This window comes from Chelmon rostratus, chromosome 16 (genome assembly GCF_017976325.1).
Source record: "Chelmon rostratus isolate fCheRos1 chromosome 16, fCheRos1.pri, whole genome shotgun sequence".
Taxonomy (NCBI): Eukaryota; Metazoa; Chordata; class Actinopteri; order Chaetodontiformes; family Chaetodontidae; genus Chelmon; species Chelmon rostratus.
This window is the reverse complement of record NC_055673.1, coordinates 14,497,268-14,515,301: the sequence shown is the minus strand read 5'-3', so window position 1 is coordinate 14,515,301 and position 18,034 is coordinate 14,497,268. Positions and strand designations below refer to the sequence as shown.

The 18,034-nt window shown below is 42.1% G+C and overlaps 1 protein-coding gene across 2 annotated transcripts; it reads left to right on the top strand.

The window, feature by feature from the left end:
- Nucleotides 1-637: 637 nt before the first annotated feature.
- nup153 (nucleoporin 153) lies at nucleotides 638-16,350 on the top strand. Of its 2 annotated transcripts, none has more exons than XM_041955831.1 (22): nucleotides 638-752; nucleotides 4,369-4,588; nucleotides 4,762-5,034; nucleotides 5,267-5,406; nucleotides 6,062-6,190; nucleotides 6,437-6,553; nucleotides 6,927-6,971; nucleotides 7,206-7,259; nucleotides 8,297-8,437; nucleotides 8,555-8,607; nucleotides 9,052-9,187; nucleotides 9,324-9,482; nucleotides 9,583-9,681; nucleotides 9,782-9,866; nucleotides 9,954-10,055; nucleotides 10,142-10,792; nucleotides 10,952-11,143; nucleotides 11,418-12,377; nucleotides 13,144-13,560; nucleotides 13,715-13,939; nucleotides 14,091-14,274; nucleotides 14,703-16,350. In XM_041955831.1, exons 1-22 carry the CDS (start codon nucleotides 675-677, stop codon nucleotides 14,788-14,790), a joined length of 4,548 nt encoding a protein of 1,515 aa, XP_041811765.1. In that variant the 5' UTR covers nucleotides 638-674; the 3' UTR covers nucleotides 14,791-16,350. The 2 variants fall into 2 exon arrangements, with proteins under 2 accessions (XP_041811765.1, XP_041811766.1); XM_041955832.1 differs by having other exon boundaries at nucleotides 660-752; nucleotides 4,372-4,588.
- Nucleotides 16,351-18,034: the final 1,684 nt, after the last annotated feature.

Sequence of the window (18,034 nt, the reverse complement as noted above, 5' to 3'; positions counted from 1 at the left end):
GACTACATATATTGACAATATATTGAGAATGCCAAATTCATATTCCATGGTAGAGTACAGACAATGGTTAAGTGTCATTCCTCACCTGAGATCAGATTCTGCAAACTACCACAATGACGTCCTATAGCTTCATTATACCCTCTGATTTTGTGATTCATCAAAGATCTGATTCTAGTGGATAAAGATTAAATGTAGTGCTGCAACAAATAATCATTTTCCTTTTTGTTTCATCTAATATTCTCATTAATTAATTGATTGTTTTTTTCTGTGAAATATGATAAAATATTTTAAAAAATGCCTGTTACAAAATTTCAGAACTGAAGATTGCATCCAGTTTTTTCCGAACAACAGTGTAAAATCCAAAGAAATTGGGTTGACTAATTGATTGATCGACTAAAAATTTCAGCTACAATATCGTATAATTAATAAATTCTGTGTCTCATTGATAGTATAAACAAAAAAACATAAATAAAAACCATGGCTATGAAATATTTTTCAGTCACATTACACAAAATAACCCCACGTTGGAGCCATGTGGTACAACGTCCTGCCAAACCTTACCTCTTTGTTATATTCAGCTACTACATTTCCCATAGTCACTTTGTCTGTGGCCGCTGTGCTGGATGACAGCTATCCGGCGCCGAAACACCGATAGACACTCAGACGAAAGAGCCATGGCGGCCATGGGTGGAGGGAAAATTAGAAGCAGGAGATATCATATCGCCTCTAAACCTTACGCCAAGAGTAAACAGGTAAATTCAGTGAAAGTTTTCATGTTAAAAGCCCGCGTCGAGGACGGTAGGTTGACTGCGGTGCCACTGTCTCTTAGCTATTGTTATTGTTTTGTTGGAGATATTTTATGGCCTGCTGTTAGCGCTCGTGGCCTCCACGCGCTGCTAGCATGTCCAGGAAATGCTAGTGAACTAGCATGCTGGCTTATAGGTTTGCAAAATCAGACGGACTTGACAGATCAAACCAGGGCACAATGAGTCGTTTAGACTAGATAGCAAGTATTTGGTAAAGTACAGGTGCACACCAGTCTTAGCTCTATTAGTAAGTTCTTAGCTGTTAGCTGGTTAGCGGAAGGCAAGGAAGTCGAAATCTAAGTATTAGCTAATGCAGCTCATGCTTGCTAACAGGTTAGCACTGGCGAGCTATGCATTGTTGTCTTCTGTTGTTAAGTTTGGAGGCATCACACCGTCGTCGGTAGAAGAGACATGATCATTCATTTCTAAATTGCACCTGTGCACAGCTGTTGGTACTTGCAGTTAAATTTCGATAGTGTTTTCCTGGTCTGTCGGGAATCATTTTGGATAGTAGGCTAGCTAACGTTAGCCAAATCTCAGCCAGCTGGATTGCGCAGGAAGCATTGGCTGATTGGGAACCCACATGGTTGCCTCAGTGGGTTCACTTGCCGCCTGGACACCAACTAATGTTGCCTTTAAAGCCACTGTATAATGTTTAGAGTGGACAAGACACGTCCTGATACATGGCAGATCCATTGACCTATTTTGTCGGCCATCACCGAGAATATTCTGGTGAACTATCTTAGAAGAGTTAAATCATATGAATGTCAGCCCACTAGTGTGTAATTTGACTGGAGAGGCAACTGAAGTGAAAAGCTTGCTTTATAAATAGTGCCAATGACTTTCTTTGGCAACAGTGTCAGTATTGATAGCTATACAACCAGCTGATCATTGTGACTGGCTAAAGGTTATCACTTAGATGCTCATTTGCCATCTTACAATGTATATCTAGTAAGTTAAATTAGAGTTGGATGGATAGTCATTGTTTGTGGCTGACATTGCACACTTGTGGTGACTTGAGCCACTTTGTAGCATACACAATTTCGCCAAACCTAAAAAGTTACATAATTCAGATTTTATACTGACTTAGGCTGACTACATAGTGATTCTATAGTGTTTTAAATGTGACAGTTTTATGATTGACAATATTAGTTTTGCTATGGCTGGACCATGTCACACTCTGTGGTCTACTCTTATTGATAGAAATGGGATGAAAAAGTATTGGAAACATCACTCTCAGTAAGCCGAATCAGGGCGTCTATAAATCTGAACAAAACTAAACTGAATTGTTTACATGCATTAGTTTTAGCAGTCTGTAGGCTGATCTATCTAACCATCAACAGAATGAATATTGGGCTTAGTGTGGTTTGTTGCCATTCAGAGTGTATACACAACATAGTCATGTCATTTTTCTTACAAATGCTGCTGGCTTTACATCTAGTATCAGTATCATGTTATGTTTAAATTGTTGGTCTCAAATCCCACTTCATCACAATCCAAAATGTTTGCTCATTAGCTTCTAACTCTATAGATACATATTTGAGTGGTGAAATGAAGAGAAATTGACTGTTACAATGCATTCATGGCAACAACAAACAAATACGATAACTGACAAATATGAACTTGTGATATGTAGTTTGAATAAATGCAAATATGAGTTGAATAGTGCCTCTGTCATGCTGATGGGAGTCATGATTATATCTTGAAATACTCATACATATGCAGAAGTGGCGAATAACACAGAAGTGTTTGAAGTCTGGACTAAAGTCAGCCAAAAACAAATTATTATCCAAATCTTGTGTACTGCTGTCCTTAAAAGATGAGTTCAGTTTTTATTCAGTAGCTTGGTTTACACAACAGTGATGGTTAAAAAGCTGAAGAAGCGTGAAATGAAATGTAATGTCTGCACCATCGCTGTCTTGATTTATTTGACAACTTGCAGGATTGTTTGTAAGTCATAAAAATGTGAGTCTTTTTCGTCAGTACTTACCTCTCCACATTGCATAAATGTAGGGATATAACTGACTCAACATGTGTAAGGATACATGCACATCACATTTATTCAAATGACTTTTTTGCTTTGAAAACTAGTTGCACTGATCTACTGGTATATTCAATCAAAATTACTTTGATTCAGTTTGACATGATAGCCCCCAGACAGAGCAGTCAGGTCAGAAACTACCACAGGGGTAGTTTGGGCCACTTAGTCACGTGACCCTATCCACAGCAGAAATGCAGCACCCTTAAATCCGTATAACAATGGCTTATGTAGCACTAAGCAAACATGCACTGTGGTGGTTATGACACTTTCTTTCAGTGGTTAAGTTGCTTGTATTTGCACTTGGGTTAAAGTGTAGAGTGGCCCACAGGTGTATTTCATAGATAAGCAGAAAGCAAGAGGCACATATGGCTCTTATCGGGTTTTGAAAGCTGCCATGGGTTTGACAGCGTGTACATTAAGTGATGCACCTGCTAGCTAGCCATTTTTCTCACCCTTTCTCTAAGACCAAAAGCAATAATTAGATGAATAAAAACTGGCGCGTTTACAGGAAAAGCACCAAATTTAGCTGGCTGAACAAAAGTTATACACAGCCTTGTTAACTGTTCTTCAATATACCCTTTGCTTTAACTGGTCATTGCATTCATGCATTTTAGATTTTGTCTCTGGCTTTGTTGTCCTCTCCTACTGTGGAGCAAATCTTGCTGTAGGCACAAAGTTTTGTAGCATTTCAACAACTTTTGTGAACATAATATACCGCTGACCTACCTTCTGGGTCTCTAAACCCTTTCAAAGCTGGTGGATGTATTCCAGTTAGCCAGTTAAGACCTGGAAAGTGCACTCAGTGTAGAGGACATTTTTTCACTAAATTGCTACAACTTATAGATTTTACAAAAAAGCGGTTTCTTGATATTTAATAACTATTAAATTGTGTTACTTTCTTAAGTGTGGTGTAGGAGACAAGACTCATCCTTATCAACCAGAGCATCCAATACTAGCCTCGATACAGTGCAGATGAGCGTCACTTGCTCACTGCTTCACAGAAGCATACACAGGGCCTGACCCAGTTTCTGTCATACTGAGCTTGTGTTTTGTTTTGCACTGGGGAGGACGAATGGCTTCTCATTGCAAGTGGGGCCTTGCAGCTGATTCAAATAATAAAATGGAGCCTTGATTGCTGTATTGTGTAAACCGCAAGAGTGAAACTGTTTTATATGATTGCAGAAAGACTTAAGCAAAAATGATGGGGAATTACTTTGACACAAATTCATTATATTTCTGAACACCACATATACAAGCATCTGTATCTTCTTTTCCTTGGTGTAGTTCAAAAGAAATGAGCAAGATTCATCTAGTAAAACTTTTTTTAAAATGCAGCGTTGTTTTACATGCATTCAGTTTTATCCAATGCTGATTGTCAAGGGAATTTTCTAATGAGGAGGCCACAAATAATGGCCTGAGTTGTGTCTTTGTTTTGTCGATATGCATTCGTCTCTGCCCCTCACACATTTCATTCCTCTGTTCACGGCTTCCTCTCGCTCTCTCTCATGTTTTTATCACCAGCAGTCAGGCCTCATCAGTCGAGTGACAGACACAGTAAAGAGCATCGTTCCATCCTGGCTGCAGAAATACTTTAAGAATGAAGATGTTCCTGAAGGAGGAGGAGCTGTACTGGGGACAAACCAGAACTGCCAGCTGCCACCGCCTCCTCCTAATGGCAGCGAAGAGGGACCTCTTCCCCTTGATGGACGTGACTCCCCAGAGCCAAGCACCAGTAACACAGGTGAGGGACTCAGTCTCTTAGGTCATCAGAAGGCTGGCAAGTGAATTTTGTATCCCTTTCATGAGAATTGAGTTTAATTCTGTTACATTTAAAACAAAGTTTTGCAGGCCAATTCTTTGGTGCTGTCAGCTGTACCACCATGTTCACCTCTGACGTCTTTCTCTGTTGTACAGAGCCCTCAACCAGCCGGGCATCCCTGAACTTTCAGGAGTATGTGCTTTCTCGACCTCCTCTCAGTCGCTCCCATCTCCACTTCCCCCCGCTGGATGCCTCTGGAACCATGGGGGCTTCCAGCAGCCTTTTCTCTCAGCCCTCCACCTCCTCAGCGCATGGACCCTTTTCCACAGGCTTCTCCTTGGTCAAAGAAATTAAGGACAACCTCTCGCAGCATGAAGATGACAACATCTCCACCACTAGCGGCTTCTCCTCCCGCGCCTCTGACAAAGGTAAAGATGTTTTAGCAAAAAGTGTTTTCTTTGTATGTGGATATGTAAGTTGGGGTGTATGTAAAGGTACAGAATAAATATATTTATCTACATTTTGAAACCTAGGCAAAGCAGATTGTGTTGCTCTCTGGAGAGAGAAAGCTACACACGCAATATGCAAAAGTTGCTTTTTGTCTGCATTGGTGCTCTCTTAAAAAGGTTTGAAAAATCTCTCTGTCTTCTTTCTTTACAGATGTCCCCACTTCCAAAACGGCATCACTTCCCCAACTTTGGTCCCCAGAGACAGACAGAACAAACTCTGGGCCTCAGTCTGCTCAGTCCAGTCTGAAAAGGCCTGCTTTCAACCTGTCTGTGTTTGGAACTTCCTCCAGTGTGAGTATCTGTCAATCAAGCCATGTGTACCACAGACATCTACACATTTCACACTGACCAATGCTTTTTACATGTAGATAAATATTAAAAATAATTAGTAACTAAAAGATTTTTATTGTCTATCAACCCAAATTATCTGGGAAATCAATGTTACCATCAGACTGTTCACAGTCATGCATTATCTTTAACTTCATTTGTGTGATCACATGCTGTACATTTACTTTTCATGTCCATAACAACGTGCCAGACACTACAGCTCAGTCTAGCAACTCGCAACAACTAGTCTGCCTTTGTGTTCATTGTGACTCAGACTTCTGCCAGGTGAAGTGATCAAAACAAACTTCAGAGTGACAATACAAGTTTGAGCTTGTTTTGTCAGAGGTTAACATTACATAAAAATGACTGGCAACAGTTTCCATATGAAACCCCATTGGATGGTGTTGTACTTGCATCTTAGGTAGAAATATTTGATTTGACTAATTTACTGATGAAAACATTTGTAAGGGCAAAGAAGGTGAATTATTGATTTATATTATTAAAGATTGTAGGATGTATGGGCTTTTTTGCTCATTGCACTGTTTTGTTAAACTACTTAAGCCTACTTTCCCTTAATTTATGCATTACAAAAACCTGTTTGTAACCCTCTCCCTTCCAGTCGACATTCAACAACACAGCGCTAAACTCCAGCCAGCTTGGAGATTCACCCTTCTACCCCGGGAAGACCACGTACGGTGGGGCAGCTGCGGTCAGGAGTGCTCGCTCTCGTCCTGGAACACCGTACCAGGTCAGCTAGTGTGGGTCATACAGTGCAGAAATTAAAACTCAAGCATCAATAGCCACAATGTAATGAATAGTTTCATTTGGTGAACGTGCCCACTAGGTTTAACACAGTATTAATATTCACTCGTGCATTTGCTGTTCCTGGCTGTTAAAGTTTAGCAGCCTTTCGTAGGTGAGCAGTGATGAACATGACTGAAGTGTGAATATTATTAATTTAATTGGAGACTAAATTAGCTCTTCTGGTTTGTAGGCCCCAGTGAGGAGACAGATCAAGGCCAAGCCTGCTGGTGCTCAGCCCTGTGGGGTGACCAGTGCTACAGCCAGACGCATCCTGCAGTCTTTGGAGCGCATGTCAAGCCCTCTTGCTGTAAGTATACACGTACACGCACACCATTTTCTCCTATGTTAAAAATGTATTTCACTTAACAGTGGTTAGACTTGGCAATAATGTTTCGGGCTGTATCTACTAATCAATTAAAATCAATTATAAATATCGTTGACAATGAATTTCATCATCCATTTGTTGGGTCTATGTTATGATGGAAATATCTGATCAAATACTTTCCTCTGTTTTATTATTGTAGTGGCCTTGTCTGTACTTGCCTTGAAATGCTGGAAATAATAAAGTGTTGTTTTGTTATCAGATTAATAATCGATTAATCAAACAGTTGACAGATTAATCCATTATCAAAATAGTTGTGAGTTGCAACCCTAATAATGTTCCTAATAATCTTCTCCAGGATGCCCGGAGAATCCCAGCAGCAGCCTCGTCCCCTCTGTCAACAGTAAGTGTTTTTAATATATTTATATATAAGCATTTATTTCAGTGAGACATTTTACAATATGTCATCAGAAACACCCCAAAACATAAGAAAAAAGTGTCATATTAGTACTATTCTGTAATGAAAAGTATCTTTCAAATGTTGAAATGCTGACATCAAAACGACCTGAAAACCTATACTACTGATTTTGTCTGAACAACAAAAGGCAGCTTTCTCACATGAGTTTTTCCTTTGCAGTCAATGGATGGTACAAATCTCGATGTTTCACATTTCCAGTCGAAAAAGAAACGGGTAAATACAGATTTTGAAATTCTTGTGACGATGTCCTCTCATGTCTGGTTTGTCAAAAAAAACCATGCATTTATTATCCACATTTAGCCACGTTTTTCTGGTTTTATAATACCTTAAAGTCCCTGTTTGAATTTAAGGTTGTCTTTGCACATCAGCAAACAAACTTCACTTCGTTTTCTGCCTGGTCTGTTTGTAGCTTAGCACAAGGCTCTGTGATATGAACAGTGATATCATTGTACGAACCCAGCAGCATTTGTTGTGGTTTGTCTTCCTGTCACTTCCTGTTCCACTGCCTGCTGGCCTCCTTTACACAGTTAACAGGATTCTCCTTGGCTGGGGCACAGCTGCTCACCACTCTGTGCGTGTGTGTGGTTTTCTTTATACATGCATGTACGTGCGAGTGCCTGTGTGTGAGTGCAAAAGTGCACTAGGCTCTATGATGTATTTGGCTCATGAAAGTGTGAGAGTGTGTGGGAAGTGTAGTTCATTGTTAAACTGTGCCAGCTCTGGACTGAACTTGCTCTCAGTATTGCTATCAGGCATTCCCAGCTGCGACAGCTGCTTTGTAAAGGGCTGTATTGACCCCGTCAGGTCCAAAACAAGGGGCTCACTGTATAAGTTGACCTTTTATGGCTAACTGTTGCTTTGATGTTTTACCTTAGCTGTGTTCAAAATCTATTTATTTATCGTAAATTTCTTGTGTTGTCTCATTAAACTGCAATTCACTGTTAAACACTTCATGTTCTTCTAAACAGAAACTCTCTGCCCAGTTTAAGGCCAAGAATTAAAGGATGACACTTTGTGTTTTGTTTTTTTATTGTCAACAATTTAGTTTATCCTGCTATCAAGATCTGTCAGTATGCTACCTAAATGCAATGATATGACTTGTGTGTTTTTAAGTAGTATTTGTACATCCACTGAGTTCAGTGGCATAAGCTATATCAAACACATTTAGATGACGAATGAAGCTCTGCCACCTTCATTTGATCTTACGCTTGTCTATATATATTTTTTTTACCACTATTTCTTTCATTCAGATGGATTCCAACCTCCCACCGGTACAGAAGCTGGTGGTTCCTGCTGCAGTGTCTGCGTCAGGAAACCGCTCCGTGTCCTTCAGGCCCACTTTGACTCCTGGAGGAGTGAGCCGACCTCTGGACAGGACCCCAAGAGAGACGGTCAGAAACACAGTGCCTCAGTATTCACACTACAGTATTGTTCCTCTGCATTAAATGCAGCTAAATGGGGTCTAATGAAAAAGTGATGCTAAATTTGTTGCCCTTTTATTCCCTCAGCCGACAAGACAATCACCGCAACTACCTGAAACAACCCCAGGTCCATCTCAAAGGTAAAACCGGGTACCTCTGATTGATTAGGCACCAATTGGAGTTGGCCAAAATTTATTACAGATTACACCTTTTGTGTAAGATATAGAAAGTCAACTGTGTTGCTGGCTTTTCCATTTACTACTTAAAGTTCCTCTCCTGGCTCATCTCTGTTCATATTACTTATTTAAAAGTTTTTTCAATGAAAACATCAGCTATGATCACAATCAACGGATAAGACGCAAGAAAAATAAACCTACTGTCGTGTTTACATGTACCTGCTCTGTCTCTAGGATAAATGAATGGAACAGCGTCTGCCTTCAATATCATTTTTATTTTCTTGTTTTGTCTAACATTTTCACAACAGTGCTTTGCAAAATGGCTACTGCAAACCTGAGTTTCCTCTGAAATGATATTTAGTTTGTTTTACTGACTGTACCTGTTCCTGTCTACCCCTCTATGACTAGCACAATGGGTTCCGGTGGCCCAGCCTACCCTCTGTCCAGCACGCCTGCAGCCAGCAGCGTGAGCTTTGGAGGAGGCAAGATGAAGAGAGAAAGGACCACTGCACGGCCTTCCTCTAAACGCCCTGACGAGGAAGAAGTAAGGCATCAAACTAATTAACTCTAGATTCTAGTTTTCCAGCACTTGTCATTTTGATACGCAAACTGCTTTTGTATGAAAGTGGTAAGAAACATTAAGCATTGTGCCTTGAAGTTAAGTTGTCTTTTGTTTTTAGGTGGCAGAGGTACCAGACCTCCCAACCATTTCACTTCCCATCAGCACCTCCGCCTTGCCCACCTTCAGCTTCACCTCCCCTCTTCCGCCTCTCACCACCATCAACACCACCCCCAATGTCACACCTCTAACTCCTGCTAAGGAAACAGCTACAAACGAGGTTGACCTTAACGTTGTCTTTTTGCACTACAATGCTCCTACATGTCTAATGGTTACTGACATTTATTTATGCATTTTGCTTATTTATCTGTTTTTTCCAGGAGCCACCAACAGCCTCCACACCTCCCTGTCTACCTTTTACATTTTCCTCCCCTATTGTCAAGGCAACTGCTGCTAGTCCCCCTTCCTTTTCCCCCTCAGTAAGTACAGTTCGTCTCTTAATGATTACTGATTTATTTGGACAACCATATGAACTATGAACTATGAACATTAATAACTATTGGCTTTTCCCGTTTGTAGGCTGGATTCACTTTTAGTGCCCCTGTAGCAAAGTTGGGTCCCTCCATGTCCAACGGGAAGCTGGCCACTCCCATAGTGGCAGCAGGTAAGAGAGTTTTCTTACAGTTGGTATGATGCTGATTCTTTGCCTTTCCTGAGAAAACTGGAAGTCTGATCTTTGTGTTTTCTACAGCAAAGCCAGCAGCAAGCAAAAGCACAGAAGATTTTGACGGCCCTTTCAAACCAGCTAAGACCCTGAAGCAGGGCAGTGTGCTGGATCTTCTCAAAGCACCTGGTAAGAATCAATAGCTTTTTACACATCTGCAGTGTTATGGTTTATGACATTGTTCACTGTTTTAATCCTTTCCTTGTTCTGTCAAGGCTTTGCCTCTCCTGTTGCTCGGACTTCCCCAGGCCCAGACAACACTCCGCAGCAGACCTCCACACAATCCACCGCCCCCTCCTCCTCTACAACCACCTCCTCCCTGTCTTCATCGACAGGGTTTGGTGATTTGTTCAAAGCCCCACCAGGCTGGAGCTGTGATGTCTGCTTGGTGCAGAACAAGCTGTCAGACACCAAGTGTGTTTGCTGTATGTCCCCACAGCCCAATTTGTCCTCATCCAAATCTATAGACAGTAAACCTTCACCCGCCACCTCGGTTGGGCTAGAGAGCAGCGGCACGAACACCTCCTCCACCACCACAACCACCACAGGTTTTGGCACAATGTTCTCCAAACCCGCAGGAACTTGGGACTGTGATACGTGTCTTGTTCTAAACAAACCCGATGCAGTAAAGTGTGTGGCCTGCGAAACGGCCAAACCAGGGACGGGGCTCAAACCCTCACTGACTCTTCCATCTGCCTTCTCAGCTGTTAAGACTGTACCCACCCCCACAGCCCCTGTTTCTACAGGGTTTGTAGGATTTGGAGACAAGTTCAAAAAACCTGAAGGAGCTTGGGAATGTGATACGTGTATGGTAGAAAACAAGGCAGAGGACACAAAGTGCGTTGCCTGCATGACCGCCAAACCAGGTAATGAGAGTATGACCATGGTAATATTGGTATTTGATGTACTACAAAGTGCTGAATCTTGGGTTTTGTTTTTTGTGAAAGTGGAATTCCATTAAGCTATATTTAAAAAGGCAAATGTTGGTTTAGTGAAGCATCTTCCTTTTGTCTTCCTCACAACAGGAGCATCAACAGGAGCTTCAGTTGAATCATCTTTTTCAGCCAGCACTGCTCCAGTGTTTGGTTTGGGAGATGCATTCAAGAAGCCAGAGGGTGCCTGGGATTGTGATGTCTGTCTTGTGCAGAATAAGGCTGCTGATGTACAGTGTGTTGCCTGTCAAGCAGCCAAACCTGGAGCTAAAGTGGAGCCCAAAGGTAGCAACAGTGGGGCACTTTTTGATTTCTTGCAATAGCATGCCAAAAATAATTAGCATTTTTATATAAATCAAAAGTATCCTCTTTGGCAATGATGGATTAAGTGTGTATCAGTATAATATTGATCATGCGTTGCTGAATCTGCTTGTTTGCATTATAGTGAACTCTCAAGATAACAAAGTTCAGATATTTGCTTTTGAAAAACCTGAGAATTTTGAAGTACATCTAATCCACACATTGACCATTTTGATTTTTTGTTATCCTGTCTCCTCAGCTTTTGGTTCATCTTTTGGTTCATCAGTTGGTGGGACTTCAGGTTCATCTACATTTGGCTCTTCAACCTCTAGTTCTGGAGGTTTTAAGTTTGGCACATCAGACAGTACCTCTGGATCAGGATCTGGAGGTTTCAAGTTTGGAGGCTCATTGTCGGAGTCTTCCTCTTCATTGTCAGGTGGATTCAAGTTTGGAGTGCCATTTGCAAACTCCTCTTCAGAAGCCACTTCTAAAGACACTACTTCAGGGTTCAAATTCGGCAGCTCATCGGAGGGCTTTAAATTTGGGACTGCCTCTAGTGATGACAAAAAGTCAGACCAACCTGCTGCAGGTACTGGGTTTAAGTTTGGAGCCAGCAGTGGGATAGTGTTTGGAACTGGATCATCTAACACGGAAAGTACCGCCTCTAAGGGCGGCTTCACCTTTGGACTGTCAAAACCCGAAGAGAAAATATCAGACACCACCACCACCACCTCATCTTCTGTTAGTTTCACTCCTTCTGCTTCCTCTCAAGAGAAGAGTGACATTGTGGCATCATCAAATGACACCACATCAACAAACAGCAACTCAACCGCCAACACAACTACCACCACTAGGTCTGTATTTGGAAGATTGGGCGAGCCAACTTTGACGACCACGACACCACAAGGAGGCTCTATGTTTGGATCCTTACAGGCAGACAAAGAGCCAGCTGCTCCCACATTTACCTTTGGGAAGCCAGAGGAAAAGAAAGAAGCCGCTGCGTCCTCTGCTCCGTCTGCCTTCGTTTTCGGTGCTGCTAGTAAAGATGCAGATGCTGCGCCAGCACCGGCCACAGCAGGAGGCTTTTCCTTTGGCAAGCCCAGTGCTCCAGCTGAGCAACCTCCACCCGCATTCACTTTTGGCAAGCCTGCAGACAAGAATGAAACATCTACTGCAGAGGCCCCGAAGCCCTCTTTTACCTTTGGACAAAGTGCTACAGGTGAGTTTGGACATATAGATACTGTAGTTGTTTTTCATTACTTGCTTTGCTTTCTATCGATGATTTATTATTCTATGACTTTTCATTTACTGGTTTCTTTGAAGGAAAATAAAAATTTGTAGTGTATCGTTTAGAACAGTTGCTCACCAAGTTAATTGCTGAGATGTGGGTGACACATCATCACAAATGTTGTGTCTTAAACACCTGAACCAACACTTGAGGTAGTGGTATACAAAACATTAGACGCAGACTTGTGACAGGTGGCTGATTTAGTGGAGCCCTTCAGTGACTAACAGACAAGGCCTTGCTCTCAGTTAACTTTAGCAGAACTAATAGTGGGGGGAAAAGTGACAAGGAAAAAAGGAAAAAAGATAAACACACACCTGAAATAATAGCTGAAAGTTGAACCCTGTGTGCAGAATCAGCCACAACTGTAAAAACCAAAAAAAATGAGAGACTCAGGTTGGAATTCAACTTTACAATTAGTCCCTAAAGAAATAAATATAAGGAGGAGTGCTCCAGCAATTTAGTATTGCTTTTTAATACTTTGTTGACTTTGTATAGTCATCAAAATCAAAGCAGCAGAGATGAGCAGATAACCTGATGACCTAAATAACAAAGACATTATGCCGTGCCACTGTTTTTACAGCCCGAGTAGTATTGCAGGTCACCTGTAAACTGATTTTTGTGAATAAAATATGTAGCCTGCTAGTTAATCGCTGCACATCACCACACATCATAATCAGCTGTTTGCTCCCCCTGACAGATTCTTCCGCTGCTCCAAAACCTGCATTTTCCTTTATGGGTAGTAATCCCACCAACACCACCAAGTCCACCACCTCGTCCTCCTCCATCCCAACCCCAAGTCTGTTCGGCAACACCACCACCACCAGTAGCAGCAGCAGCAGCTCCACTCAGGCTCCAGCTCCCTCTGCAGCTCCTAGCACTTTCATGTTCGGTCAGCCTGCTGCAAGCTCCGGTGATGCTCCTCCAGCTAAAGCAGCCTTCGTCTTTGGCCAAAGTCAGGACAGCCAGCCACCTGCCCCGTCAGCTGCCCCTCTGAACTCTGCTCCGGCCCCAGCTCAGCCCTTCATCTTTGGTGCTCCTGCCAGTGCTGCTCCTCCTGCTGCTGCTCCATCCTTTGGTTTTGGAGCAGCAGCACCCTCTGCTGCCTCATCCTCAGGTCTGTATTTGCTCATGGTGGTTGTTTCAGATAATACACCTGCGCATGATGTCTGTTTTAGCCTTGATGACAATGAAACGTTTGCATTATTGGATCTGTCTTTAATATTCATATTCTGTCCAGTTATTGATATCTTCGACCCTTTCTTTTTCAGTAACAGCTCCATCTGCAGCCCCCTCCCCATTTGCATTCAGCTCGGCTCCCTCTAGTGGATTCGGAGCCAACCAGACTCCTTCGTTCGGCTCATCCTTTGGATCCCCTTTCACAGCCACGCCTTCCCAGACCCCGGCCTTTGGAGCCAAACCCAACACCACCCCTGTCTTTGGACAGCAGGCCAACTCCACACCTGTATTCGGGGCGACTACTAATTCTGCACCAGGTGTGTGACCGTAATGGTTTAATCAGGTTTCCTTTCAGTCTGTCTGTAGTATGATGCACTTACACTCCTCACACTATAAAGTTCTAGTTGTCCTGAGTAGGTGAAATTCTAGTTGAGTTTTAACATGAACTTGTGCGTTATTATTCATCAGGTGGAGGCTTTCAGTTTGGAGGAGCCAGTGCATTTGGAGCCACAAACAACACCTCAGGTGTGTTTACGTTCGGTGCAGGAGCAGCAGCGTCTCCTGCTCCCCCTGCCAACCCCTCCATCGCACCGCAGTCAGGAGCACCTGGAGGTGGATTCAACTTTGCACAACCCCCTGCATTTAATATTGGGTATGGAGCTCTTTCTGAGTTAACCTTCATTCCAGTATTTTCTTAATATCTGCACATAAAAACTGGTCTTCAGGCCAGGCCACAATTAAGAGACAACGTGTAATACCAAATACAAGGATTGAACATTTGCATTTTCATACATCATGTCTAATTTCATTGTGTTGTGCTCAAATAGCAGAATGTTAGTGTTGCTATAATATTACAGATTGGCATCAATGGTGACTTTGAGGTCAAACTTTTGAAAAATCATATTTCATTCTGCTGTTGTCCACAAAAAAGTACTATGACAAACAGACAGAGAACTAATACAGCATTAATATAGCCTTATAACTGTCAGTAAACTAATAATGAAGACTGTGCATATTTGACCGCTATTTCTGTTGGCAGTTGTGATGTTTATAATAATGGAAATGTAATTTATCCTCCAGGTCAACGAAATCCTTTAGCGCCTCTCCTGCTGGACAGCAAGCGATCGCCGGGCGCAAGATCAAGACAGCAGTGCGGCGCAGAAAGTAGAGCCCTGTGGACTCGACCGGACAGTAGACTTGACTTTGACTTGACTGTATCCCCTCTGAGTAAAGTCCTGGAAGGTCTTAACTGGACAAACACTGAAATGACTTGGCATGTGACTGGGCCAAGGCTTGGGCCCACTATGTGCTCCTATGGGCTGGACAGGTGGACGTATTTTAGCTGTAGGCGGGCCTTTCACGTGTAGACCAGAGCCGTTATTATGTGAGACCATCCCACGAGACTTCCCCATTAAAAGAACTGTTGACCGAACAATGACACTGACTTAGAAAACAACAACAATCAAGCAAGGACCCCTGCTGAACATGATGAAAAACAAGCAAGACAGTCATATCTATATTTTCAACACCGGCAAATGTCTGCTAGAATTTAGGCATGACTTTTTGTAATAAAATTACAAAGGCAAAAACTGCAAATGTAAAGAGTTGTGAGTGTACACAAAATCTTATTGATTAGTATGGGTGATCAGGTTATGAGCTGTTATATGCAGAGAGGTAGTGAGAGCTGTGCGGCAAATCTCCAGTGGTTATCCTGAAAACTGTTTAGACTGCTCCTCTTGCAAGGTGCCGTTGGAGATGTAGCCACGGTGTCAGTGCAGTGTGCTGTATGTACAGGGATGAGCGTGTAATCTTTGTGGCGAATGCGGCGTGCTAGTTTTTTTGTTTTTTCTCCCCTCTTATGTACAGACTTGAGGTGTGTTTGGTTTCTTTGTACATGCTGAGGTTGAGTGTCGGTGTGCGTATGAAAACTGAGCACCTGGGCCGCGAGCGGGCGCCGCCACAGGTGAGCAAGCAAATGAATGTTTTAAACACAAACAAGGGGAGGAAGGAAGGAAGGAGGGCGGGGGTTGGGAGAGGGGAAAACGTATCCATGCACTGTGGAGGATGGACCGGGCCGGAGGCTAACGCCCTCGTTCAACTCCTTTAGGACTTTGTAAATGCATAGTTTCAAAACTCTGTTATATGTTTGATTCTTTGACCTCTCTGGTTCGCTCCACTACTCTGCTTTTCGTGCCCTGTTGTCTCTCTCGGTCTCTCGTTCCCTCTCTTTTCCTAACTCCTTATACTCTCCCTTTACCTCTCTCTGCCTCTCCCTCCCTCTCTCTCTCTCTCTCTCTCTCTCTCTCTCTCTCTCTCTCTTAATTGGCCTTTGAATATTATTATAAAAACCTGTAAATAGTGATGTTTTTTTTTTTTAATCTGTGAAGTTGAATTTTTGTGTTACCAACTCCGCATTCAGCATTTTTGTCTTTAGAATTTATTATGTAAATTCCTATATTCAAAGTTGCCCGAATCCATTTAAAAGGAGCTTAAATGCAAATTGGAGAGCCTTTAATGACTAAAGGTATATTGGCTTTTCTGATCCACTTTTGTTTGGACCAAAACCAGTATTGTACAAAGTATTAAGTATATATTTTTCTATTGCGTGTTTAAATGGACGAGGGTGACTTTGGATGATAAGGAAGTCAGTTTAATTTTAAAGCCATGATTATTACTGGATGAGTGATAAAATTAAAAACCATGGGTAATTACCATCAATAAAACTATAAAAATAATTAATGTTTTCTGTTCATTTTTTTTCATACAGGACCCCACAGTATATATTAGACCTCAATAGATAAATTAGCTGGCTGATATTACAAATAAATCTTTATAGGCCCATATTGAATATAACCTAATCAGATGGCTCCTTAAATAAATATTAAGTACCTGTTAAAAAACATTATCATTTCATTGTATATCATAAACTTTTAAATTTTTTAATTTAAAAATCCTGAAAATCTATTGATTCGGTTGATATCATAATTCCAGGTGCTTATGGTCAATTTTCTGTGACATACTTTACTTTTTAAGTTTTAAGATCTCCTCTGCCACTTGTTGCAACATGGAGCATCACAGCTCTCGGTGTATGGAGGTCAGTCAGTGGCAGGGTGAGTGGACCAGGAAATCACTGCCATACAGCAGGTACATACACACAGGCGCTGGAAGATTTTCAGGTCAAGCAGTTCATCACCAAGTTCATCACCCATGACCTGTACACCCCAAGCTCCCAGCCCCCTGTCGGTCTGTACAAGCCCAACCACATGAGCTGTGACAAGTGGCTGCTGCTCTGCAAGAACCTAAGGCTGATAACTCCTTATAGAGTTGCATTCGGTCAGGGGGGACCTGCGCTCTACCCTGGCTAATTAAAGACATACCTGACCATACCTCAAAAGATTTTTGTGATGTTTCTGTAATATGCATATAGAAGATGAGATTTCTGATCTGACAATGGATACATAGAACATGCTGAGTCAGATCAGGAATGATCTTTATCAGATCACCCACCACCTGGACATCCTCAGCTAGAGACCCAGAAATGAGCTCTGCCTGGACCAGGTAAGATATGAAAGTTTATATATGTTTTCTCTGTAGAATCATGTGGTTTTAACCCTCTTTTTCTGTTTTACCTCCTTCAGCCTCACACTGGAGAAACATGACCTGGCAAAGATGGCAGCTGAACGTCACGCAGTACCGATGTGCTCTTAGTGTGTCTGTCTATTCACAATTTTCTTCACAACCTGCACCAGAGTTTCCTGTCTGCATTCAAAAGCACTGTGATCCTCACCAACAAGTCCAGGTTCTGCACAGTAACAGGCCCCTCCAGCACTCAAAGCTACTTACAGTAGAGTCTGGTTGAGTGCATTAGCGCTCGACTGCACCCATATTTGCAAATGAGCCATTAAAAATCATCTCAGGCTACCTCCTTCTCTGTTAACCTCCCCTGCAGTGACATTGACAGATTTATCTCGTGGCACCAAAATGGAAAACATTTGATTGATCATTTTACATTTTATTCATCTGACACATGAGTTACAAAATATTTCTCATAAATAGGAAAGAGATTTAGGTTGTGAATGTACTGAAAATGATTGACAGGCAGTTATAGACTCAGCACAGGATTTCTCACAGGCTGCATATCAGCCCTGCTACCTTGCACAAAATAAATTGCTCCCTTTCTCCTCTATGCTCCTCTAAATTGCATTCTCTCAGGGGGATGTATTGCCATTGCTTCTGGGAGTGTAAACTGAAGTCCAGATTCAGGACGTTCATTTCCAAAGTAATTTGCAGGAGAGTTAAAATAGATGTCCCCTCTGGGGGACTGCATCTCCCTGCATCACACTACAGACATCTTCAGAAGCTTCTTTTAATTGCTAAAGAGTGCATTTGGTCACCTTTTCTAGACTACTTAC

Bases quoted from the DNA above. Each gene is read 5' to 3' on its own strand.
- nup153 (XM_041955831.1), top strand. From the start codon at position 675: ATGGCGGCCATGGGTGGAGGGAAAATTAGAAGCAGGAGATATCATATC. The intron at 5,407-6,061 runs GTGAGTATCTGT...TCTCCCTTCCAG, and splicing joins TGTTTGGAACTTCCTCCAGT to TCGACATTCAACAACACAGC. The intron at 7,260-8,296 runs GTAAATACAGAT...TCTTTCATTCAG, and splicing joins TCCAGTCGAAAAAGAAACGG to ATGGATTCCAACCTCCCACC.